Below are 10,438 nucleotides of genomic sequence, written 5' to 3'. Positions count from 1 at the left end.
GCTGGAAATTGGGGTCAGAGTCCCACTCAGTGCTGCTATGTTTACACTTTGTTGTTGTTGTTTGAAAGCAACGAGCCTACACTGAGGATCTTTCCAGCCATGGTGGTTGAACGGAGGAGCTCTTCTGTGCAGTGATGCCTTAACTGCAGATTTCTGCAGCATGCATCCAGGAGGAGACCCTACCCCGCTCAGCTGCACCTCCTGCCTGCCACCGGTTCCCCCTCTGCTCTGCCCTTGTGAGGCCCCACTTGGAGTGCTGCGTCCAGTTCTGGGGCCCCCAGCACAAGAAAGGTGTGGGGCTGCTAGAGCGGGTCCAGAGGAGGGCTACAGAGGTGATCAGAGGGCTGGAGCACCTCTCCTGTGATAAAAGGCTGAGGGAGCTGGGGCTGTTCAGCCTGGAGAAGGGAAGGTTCTGGGGAGACCTTACGGTGGCCTTCCTGTACCTAAAGGGGGCTTATAAAAAAGATGGAGAGCAACTTCTTGCTCAGGCAGACAATGATAGGACAAGGCCGGGGGGGGGGGGGGGGGGGGGGGGGGAGGTGGCTTTAAACTAAAAGAGGGGAGATTTTAGACTAGACATTAGGAGGAAATTCTTCACTCAGAGGGTGGTGAGGCCCTGGCACAGGCTGCCCAGAGAAGCTGTGGGTGCCCCATCCCTGGAGGTGCTCAAGGCCAGGCTGGGTGGGGCTTTGGGCAGCCGGGTCTGGTGGGAGGTAAATTACACATTACCGGACCGAAAATCTCTGGAGTGATTTCCCCTCTGAAAGAATTAAGTTCTGAGATTGTGCTTTCATATTTTGTCCTGTCGCATCTCCGGCAGCCTGCATGTAGGTACCTACTGCATCCCTAAAAGGCCGCTCTGTTTGTGCCTCTCCATTGTGTGCCAAGGGGCTTGGCCCAAAGCCCTTGGGGCTGAGGGCTCCCGGTTGACTCTGTGACCTCTGCGCTATCTTCAGCATCCCTGTGGCACGCTACTGCTGATGGGGGGCTTCCTGCAGCCTGGCACTTGTGGCTGTGATAAACTCTGCCCTGTGTGCACGTGCACACGGGCTTCCCACAGGTTTTTTTTACAAGCACGTCACATAAAATTTCACCTCTGATTTTTATCTGCTCTTCTAGTTCAGTTTGGGGATTCCTGTCCTGTGTTTTTGAAATATGTGTTGCCCCAAGAACCGCTTTATTACTTGTTTAAGTGCATGCACTCCCTGCTTAGCACGATTAACAAAGTTTTGAAACAGCTTCCTGAGGACTTTTCACAACCCCGGCTTTTGTTTCCAGGCAGGCGTCTCGCCAAAGCAGTTGGAATGCAAAGCAGTTTGTGCGTACTGAAGCCCATAAGATGCAAACAGTAAAGAAGTTTGCTGCACGTTGGAGGCTTATAAATACTATTGAAGTCCAATTTTGTTATGTGCGGCCAGAGCAATTGCTCCTGTTTGGAGCGAGAATGGACTCGATCCAAGGGTGTGGCTGGAAGCTGTGGCTGCTGAGGGGCCCCTAGGTGCACGTAAGGCGGTTGGTGCTGGCAGGTCGTTGCACCGACAGCCTTAACGGCCTGCTCTCTCACAAGCTAACTCCTGATGCATTTGAAGCACCGTGACCTCTCAGCTTGGCTCTTGCCCAGTCGGTCATTTGACCGCTAAATACTGTAACTGCTTTTCTTCCGATTTTGTTTGGGAGATTGTGTCTTGAATTTAGCTCCGTGTCAGAACGCAGACATAAGCAAGGGCTTCTGACCTCATGGTAGAAACATGAAGCAATCAGCTTTCACAAACCGTGACGTTAGTTGGATTATAAAAATAAACAATTATCAGTTTGCTTTCTCAATTTTCCCAAATGTGCTCTAGTGTCATTCTTCAAGGTGTGAGGTTGTGCCTTTTTTTAAACTCACCTTATACTCTCAAGTCATGTGGCCAGGTATTGGTGGTGGATATTAAAAATATTTCTCTTCTTGCCTTCTATTGGATGTCCGTCAACGTAAGCCCATACTCGCATATCGAGGTCTGGCTCTGGCATTTCAGGATCACTGGAATTACAGGTGAAGTGCCCTGAACCTCTGGGGGAAAGAACATTTTGCTCTGAGGAGCAAATGTGTTTGGATTCCCTCTATCGTGGGTCTTTCAAAGGATCACCACCTCATTTTGGGAACGTCTAGCCCTCGGAGGAATCCCTGTCCGTTCTGGTAGCACCTCCAGCCACCCCGGAGCTGATACAGCACAGGGAAAGATGTGACTGGAGGAAGCCTGCAAGTGAGTCAGTGTCAGGTAACCTGGATGCGATGCCAACGTAGCAGGCAGGCAGGGAACACACACCCCTGAATGTTGCTTTCCTTTGCTGCAGTAGCTTTGTAGGGATTTCTTGAAGAGCCTGTAGTGTTTTGTCAGGCATAAGCAACCAGGACAAGGAGGGCAGCATTAACAGTGCAGGCCTCAGAGGCATCCAGGCACACGAGCACCTACAGAAAGCACCCTTCCAGCCTGCAGAACCAGCTTACAGACTGAAAGCGACGGCTGAAAGAATACGTGGCCTGTTTTTTGTGCACACGTCTGTATAGAGGTGGTAGTGTAGAGAAAGCTACCTTGCCTCTGCTCGCACCTTGCCCTGTTGCACGTTACCCCTCTTTTAGCAGCACTTTAACAACAGATAACTTGGACTTCACACAAGCCGTGTTTTAAAAATTTATTCTTTGAACTCCACAGTGGGTCTTTAGTTCTCCTTTTCCTGCACAGTCTTTGTTCCACGCAGCCTACCCGTACGGCGGGCAGCAATGAGACCAACTTTGCGCCCGGCAGGAGCATCTCTCCTGATGGTTGAAGGCTTGCCAATGTGCTGATGGTTACCACCACCAAAGGGATGCTCTACAGGCTGTGGAAAGAGAAATTGAGCCATGAATATAACAAACAACGAAAGTGACATTCAGCAGCAATAAACCAAACAAGAAATTTAACTGCTTGTTTTGATACAATGCAGAAGCTATCGAGTGCTGGTAACTACCCTAATTACAAGTGCAATCACAGGACGGGCAGTGAGGCTTTCTTTCTAGATGTATGCCCAACTCCTCCCCACACCAAACAAATCCTTCCTAAGCAGTAAGAAGTTGAAGTGAAAACTGATTGGAAGTCGACTTACGTTCATGGCCACACCACGGACACGCGGCCAGCAGTTCCTCTTTGCCTTGTACTTATGGTAGGCACGGCCAGCCTTTAGGATCGGCTTGTCAATACGACCTCCACCAGCAACGATTCCTGAAATACACCACAGAAATGGTAACATGCGAATACAACAAGCAGGATGTGGTAGAAAACGCTTAAGAACAACTCTAAATTCCTAGTAATATTCAGTTCTAAGAATAAGCTTCAGAAGACCAGCCTCAAATAATCCCAACTGTATTTTCAAATGAATGTTTTCCAGCCAACCCAGACAAAATCAATATGTAACAGCAGCTGCACGTTAAGTGATCTCCAATCTTTAATTACCACGTTTCCATCCATACACGCAGCACTGAGTTTAACACTTTTTCTGAAGCATTTCCAGCTTTATTGCTCTAATTTCTTGGGTCACAATAACCACAGCTTTTCAACTAAAGAAAGCGTGAACTGGAAGAGCTCAGTGGGCTTGCAAGTCCTTTGAGGTTTAATAGCCTGTTATTTCAGCGTTTATTTAGTCAATTTTATTAGAGTAACAGACCACAGACGATGCATTTTGATGTCTCCTATGTGGAGTCAGGGACGCTGCTAGCTTCTGTCTCACCAGTACAGAATCTAATGGTTTTCTCACCTTGTACCTGCCCAGGACTACATCGGGTGTCATCTGCTGACCAAGTTCAGCAGCCATCTCTCAGCTGCCTGTCAAGTGCAGAACAAACCTCTTAAACCTCTGCTTCCTAACAGCGGTACTTCTGTTCGCTGTCAGGCTTTGCAGAGCGTTTCACCAGACTGACGGCACCGACAGCAGCTTCAGCACACTCAGCACTACCCCTGCAGGCTGTCAGCGCATCAAGATCAGGAAGCCACCAACGCCATTTTCTGCCTAACTTCTTCCCAGAGAACTGCAGGTTTCACAGGCTGAGAAGCTCCGTTATAGCTTAATGGCAATCAGCATCTACTTCTCTGCTCTCTTACTAGCTCAAAGAATCCCCCAATTTCAGAAGTTCCCATTAGCAGAAGTAATGCAGTCATGGCGCACACGTTAGGCACCTGTGCTCAGACCAGATCTGTGCATAACCCTGGGTCCAGTCACATACACCTCTAAATTCTGCTGTTCTGCAGCTAGTGTAGGGAAGGTGGCCCCATCTGACAGCTTGCTTGGCAGTACGTAAGCTCAGGGAAAAGACAAGTTCCTAGTTGTCACTGCTTACCAACAACAGCTCTGTTTGCAGAAGAAATCACCTTCTTGGAGCCGGAGGGCAGCTTCACTCTGGTTTTCTTCGTTTCGGGGTTGTGAGAGATAACGGTAGCGTAGTTGCCGGAAGCGCGGGCCAGCTTTCCACGGTCGCCGGGCTTCTCCTCGAGGCAGCAGACGATGGTGCCCTCGGGCATGGTGCCGACGGGCAGAACATTGCCGATGTTCAGCTGAGCTGCAAGGAGAAACCACAGAGCAGCGACAGCTTCACTCGGGCTGCCAGGCAGCACTCAGACTACAGCGCTATTTAACGTGGGGCCCTGCGCCACGAACCACCACAGCAACAGGCAGCGGCACTTCCCGTTATCTGAGTTAAAACCCACGTTTCAACATTCAGCGTAACCCAAAGGCAGGCAGAACGTGCCCGTAAGCACCATAACAATCCGAACACTTGACAGAACTGCCAGTAATAAGGAAAAAAACTACGTGAGGAGACTTCAATCTCCACGAGTGAAATGTTTGGTTAAAGCAACTGGCATCTATTGCTTTGTAAAGGCTCACAACTGCACTTAAGCATCCTGAATTTTCTGTGTTCACTTGACACCTGCTTCATGCTTCTTGAAACCTCTCAGGCAAGGCGATTTCAGCCTTAACTCACCCTTCTTGCCGCAGTAAACGAACTGCCCGGTGTGAATCCCCTCAGCAGCGATGAACAGCTCGGTTCTCTTCTTAAACCTGTACGGGTCACGGAATGCAATCTTGGCAAGGGGAGCACCTCGGCCAGGATCATGAATGATGTCCTGTTGGAACAGACACCTGCTTTAGGGCAGCTCACAGCATTTGCCACGGGTTCTGCAGAAACCAAAGCGTTACAAAAACTGAAGATGATCGCTATTAAGGTAATTCTCACGAGGAGACCCCTTTCTCAGAGGAGCCTTGATTTCTCCTGGGGTGAGTAAGTTGAAAACAAATTCACATTCATAAGAACGCCCCCTCGAGTATCCGCGGCGCAGAATAATGACTCCGGCCAGGTGTGCTGCTTCAAAGTGACCAGATCCGAACTGGTTTGTTCCTGACGTTCTGCAGGTATCAGGCCTATCCACAGGATGTTACCGAACTGCCCAACATCACTATGAACTGCCCAAACGCTAGCATTTGTCAGCGGAGACAGAGCTAGACAAACACAGTGATTTCTCTAAGTCTTTTTTAGCACAGAAGTGTTTCTGAACTGCTGATATTAAGTATACTAAATTATCTAAGCCCCCAAATGAGGAAGCAGAGACTTATTGCTGCTTCTTTGCTCTGAGAAGTGTCAAGTCTGTCCATCTAGAACAAATCTTTGTACATTCAGATTCCATCACACAACCATGCACAGGCTACAGAGAAGTGATGAAACCCCTCAGACGTGTAGATTATCTTGGAAAGCCTCAGTTTCCATTAGTGTCAATTAACATGTTTCCTGCTTTTTTCAGTCCTGCTGGGCAAAACCTTCACGTGTTTTAAGTTTAAATCAAAGCTACCTACCTACTTCTTTCATCAAACTCAATTACTTTAAGTGTAAAATCCACCCTTCCTGCACTCCGAAGATGACTGTGCTCTGAAAAGATGACGAAATGGCGAGGTTTTGGGGCATCTAGCTAGGTACCCAGTGCCACTGCTTGGGGCCTCAGTCACTGACAACTGAAAAACAGCTACAGCACGCTGCTTGAAACACTGGGTCACTGCCCAAGTGGAAGTACCGCTTTGCTTCAATTGGTTGTGCTTATAATTGCTTTTTTTTATTTTTTTACGATGCAACCTGCTATCAGGGCAACTCCCCTCTCATGCTTCACGCATTCCACAGAAGTCTTTAGGTGACACAGAAGCATGCTTATATTCCTACATTAGCAAAGCTCTAACAGAAAACCGTGCTGCTGCCTACATGCTATCCACTTTCCTATTGATACGCAGCCATAGATTTGTAGTTTCATGTTTCAAGGAACAGATTTAATGAAGCACCAGAAAGCTATACAACAAGGAACCCGCTTTAAGCACAACCTACAGAACCGCAGATCCCTTACAGTGAGGTTTGGGGGGGCCGCAGGCCACCCAACGCCGCTGCCCGCAGGCCCCTTTAGCCGCGCACCGCCTCCCCGCGGGCAGCCCTCCCCCGGCCGTACCTTGACGATGCCCTTGATGTAGCCGTGCCTCTCGGCGAAGTCGACGGCGCGGAGCTTGGCCGGGCCCTTCCTGTGCTTGACGTGGGCGCGGAACACGGACCCGGCGCCCTTCCTCTGGCCTCGGATGACGCGGCCCATGGCGCCCTGCGGGCAGAGGCGGCGGGACGGTGCCGGCCGTTAGCGCCTGGCAGGACAGGGCAGCGCCCCTCCCTCCCCCCCCACATCCCCCCTCGGCCCTCCCGGCGCCATTAACGCCCGGCTAGGCCGCAGCGCGGCCCGCGGCCATCCGCGGCGCAGCCCGGCCCGCCCGCGCGGGGAGATGGATGGGGCAGGGCCCGGGCAGTGCCGGGGCGGGCGGCCGAGGGCCCGATGGCGCCGGACGGGGCCGGACGGCGATGGATGGCGGCGGATGATGGCGGCCGCGCTCCTACCTGCGCTGCGGCCTCGCTGGGAAAGGAGGAGGCGCTGACGTCACCGCGGCGCCAAGGCCCTTCCGGCGCGCGGCTGTGACGTCACTGCCTGGCAACCGGGCGGTCCCGGCTGCGGCTGGGGGGGGAGGGGGGAGGGGCCAAGAGTCATCGCTGCTGAACCTGCTGCGTGCAGGAGGGGGCTGGTGGCTGATTTTTATTTTTTTTATTTTATTTTATTTTATTTTATTTTATTTTATTTTATTTTATTTTATTTTATTTTATTTTATTTTATTTTATTTTATTTTATTTTATTTTATTTTATTTTATTTTATTTTTATTTATTATTATTTATTTATTTATTCTTTTTTAAGGTTTCTGTACTGTGCTGTTCACGCTAGGAAGTGACTTAAAATAAAAACCCTCCAGCCACTTCACGCTGCCTGTGTCAGATTTTTACCAATACTAGTTAGGGCGTAATTGGGAGATAGCGCAAAGCAGAGGCGACTGTCTTAGTGCTCCTCACCTGTTTGTGCCATGCCCTGAAAGGTGCGATGGAAAGTGCCTTAACTCCTTTAACACCCCATTAGGTCTTCAGCATCACAAGCCCTTCTCCTTCCCAAAAACATCGCCACTGCTGACCCAATTCACCTTTTCACTACAGATGCTCTATTTTACTGCTATTTTGCATGAGATTGGGTCATGGCAAATCTGCAGTGTAGGCTCACATAAGCAATCACTTTAAACTGAACCTAAGCATCCAATTTCTTGACAGCGAAGCTTTCCCACATCAGTATCGTCAGGACAAACGTGAGTTACACCCCCAGTTACAGGCAGGATGTCCACATACTGAGGGCTCCAACTCAAGATCGCTGTCAGATTTAACCGCGGTGGCTGAAGACAGCACAGCCCGTTGTCTGCCTGCTGTCTGCGGGAGGTTGCCATTCCCCCAGCACACAGCCAGCGTGCCAGCTGCTCAGCCGAAGCCCCGTTTGACAGATTACAGCTTGACATACTACCACAAACTGCTGCTGATTTTGGTTTACATTGACGCACAGAGTGTGACTAACTTGAGATTTTGATTTACGGTTCCTGTTGGCCTTAGATGTGGGGGCAGTAGTGTTGTTAGCTTTTGCTACTAAATCTGACAGGAGTCCAAGCCTTAAGGAACTACCTGAATTTCCAAATAATACCCATAAATCCAGCAGATTGCATTGGTCACTCCCCTTTCACATTCTGTGTAGCAAATTAATTAAGGACTTAGTAATCAATTACACAAGAAGAGACATGGTTGTGTAATGATTTAGTACACTCATTAATTTTATTATCCTGCACCAACTATACCCTGTATTCATTTTATTATTATTTAATTCATGGTGCAGTCTTGCACTGCTATCACCAGGAAGTTGCAATCTTTCAATTATATCACGGGCTTGGTCAGACATATAGCAGCTAAGGCAGTGCTGCAACATGGACAGTGAGTCCGAAACCAGAACAGTCCCTTGTTTCTCCCCACCACCTTTTTGAATACTCTGAATATTTTTAGAGATGCCCATACCACAACGGTGTGAAGAGTTCTGGGCTCACCATCTCAAGGGATGCAGTTTTAGCCCTTCCTCCTGGTAATGCTGAACTGTTACTACTCGTGTGTATCACTGCAACTCCTCAGGCTGTGTTGCCACGTGTTTTTTTTCTGGGTCGGAGCATGCTGCATGCCCAGGGTTGCAGTTCCACTATCGCTCAAAACAGCTCTTAGTGTTTTTTTGTCGGAGAAAACCAGGAGGCGGCTGGGAACGGTACGCATCTGGACCTCACCTCTGCATGGGCTCACGTTTTCCTTAGGGTGCATAGCTGGATGCAAAACTGAAAGCCTCCCCCATTTTCTAGCCTCAACAGAGTTTGGGCATCCCAGGGAGGAAATGTAAATAGACGTCAGAACTGCATCAGTGACAGTGTAATTTTGTAATTGATTTCTCCTGCTGTAAGAGACATCTTTGACCAAACACTGATTATCAAGGAGTGAGAGGATTATATTACCTGACCCAGCCAAGTATGGACTGAATTCACAGTAAAGTTAAATATTTTGTTTAACTTGCATTAACTTCAAATACGGACAGATCTGAAGAAATGCAAGGAAGTAGTTTACACCTATTTGCGATCAAAAACACTGTCCAAACAGGGTTTGTCTCAACAAGGTCACTATGTGTGATACTGTTTGAATCTTGGTGCTGAAGGAAAAGAAACCCTGGACACTACCAATGATTACTGTGCTGCTCAAGTGACAAGGAGGCAGTGGAGGTGCTGTGTTTTGAAATGAGGCTGTTTCCCTCCTCACAAAACCCTGTTCCCTGGGCCGATGTTGTCTCCCCATAACCCATCCTTTGGAGATTTTGCTGCACGAGGAGGATGTGGCAGTGGCAGAGGCACAGCGCGACAAGCCCACACCAGACAGCACAGCGTGAGACGTGGGGCTTCTCAAAGCATGGAGAAACATCACCTACCCGTGTGGGTGCCACCTGGCTTTGTCCACCAGCAGTGCTGCTGTGCCGTCACCATTCCCTGCTGCAGCCTCGAGGCCTGAGGTTTTGGGCTTTGGGACGTCAGCTCTGGCGCATTGGCTAAAGATGTTACTGCCTTTACTGTCTGCCCTGCCTCTCTGCCAGGAGTTACAGCTGTGTGGCAAGAGGAGCAGAGGCCGGGCCAGCATGCTGGATTTCCCTGGAGAAGGCCTCTTTTTCCACCAGAGTTCTCTGTTGGAATTTGAGGAACTTGCTCGTTTCCCTGAGAGCTCTCAGAGGCCTGGCAGCAAGCAGAAAGCTGTCCACATAACTCGGGCACGTCCAGCACATCTGCACAGATCAACTCGGCTATGCAAAGGCCAGAGGTCCAAGGCTTTCCAGAAGCCTTGGCCTCTGTGTGCATGCATCATTCCTCCTAGACACGCGTATGGGAAGCTGGATCGAATCTGACAGCACTAGGCAAAATAGGCTACATGTCCATACCACAGCTGCTGTGCATCACAGCCTGATATTTTGGCAGCAACTTCCTTCTTTGGCTGCTTACGCTACAACATCAAGTTGAGGTGGCTGAGGCACGGCCCCCCCATCCTTGCTACCAGGGCAGCAGAGGTGAAGCACACACGTCAGGGAAGGCCAGGTCGTCTGTCACCACAGCTGCTTCCCCTGGCCTGTGTCTGTCAGAGCCCCTCCTCATGCATCTCCCTGTGGTTGGCCAATTTGTCAGTATAACGTAAAATGGAAAAAAAAAAAAATACGGGCTCCATTGTGGAAGGTTTTTGGCAGAGTCATGGGTATGCTGCTGCAAATTCAGCACACCGCTTGCATGGTGGGAACAAGTCAAGGGTGTGCTGTCTTAATTAATCCTTTCGTGACACTCACTGGCTAATTTGCTAAAGGTTAATCTCACTGTAAATAGCAAAAGGGGCGGTGTTCTGTTTGTTACAGATGACAACAAGAGAAATTTTGATGAGACTGCTGTTTGGAGAGGGGGAAGAGGAAGCAAGGGTTCTGCAGG

General features: G+C 49.6%; 1 protein-coding gene across 1 annotated transcript; it reads right to left on the bottom strand.

Annotated features, from left to right (window-relative positions):
• Positions 1-2,662: 2,662 nt before the first annotated feature.
• RPL8 (ribosomal protein L8) lies at positions 2,663-7,049 on the bottom strand. The gene is made up of 6 exons (XM_083821162.1): positions 6,929-7,049; positions 6,498-6,641; positions 4,997-5,138; positions 4,355-4,573; positions 3,127-3,242; positions 2,663-2,862 (listed from the first exon to the last, which is right to left on the bottom strand). The coding sequence occupies exons 2-6, from the start codon at positions 6,633-6,635 to the stop codon at positions 2,704-2,706; spliced, it is 774 nt and encodes a 257-aa protein (XP_083677288.1). The 5' UTR covers positions 6,636-6,641; positions 6,929-7,049; the 3' UTR covers positions 2,663-2,703.
• Positions 7,050-10,438: the final 3,389 nt, after the last annotated feature.

Source organism: Anser anser (assembly GCF_964211835.1).
Source record: "Anser anser genome assembly, chromosome: 1".
Taxonomy (NCBI): domain Eukaryota; kingdom Metazoa; phylum Chordata; class Aves; order Anseriformes; family Anatidae; genus Anser; species Anser anser.
The sequence above is the reverse complement of the archived record's forward strand: the minus strand, read 5'-3'. Positions and strand labels throughout refer to the sequence as shown.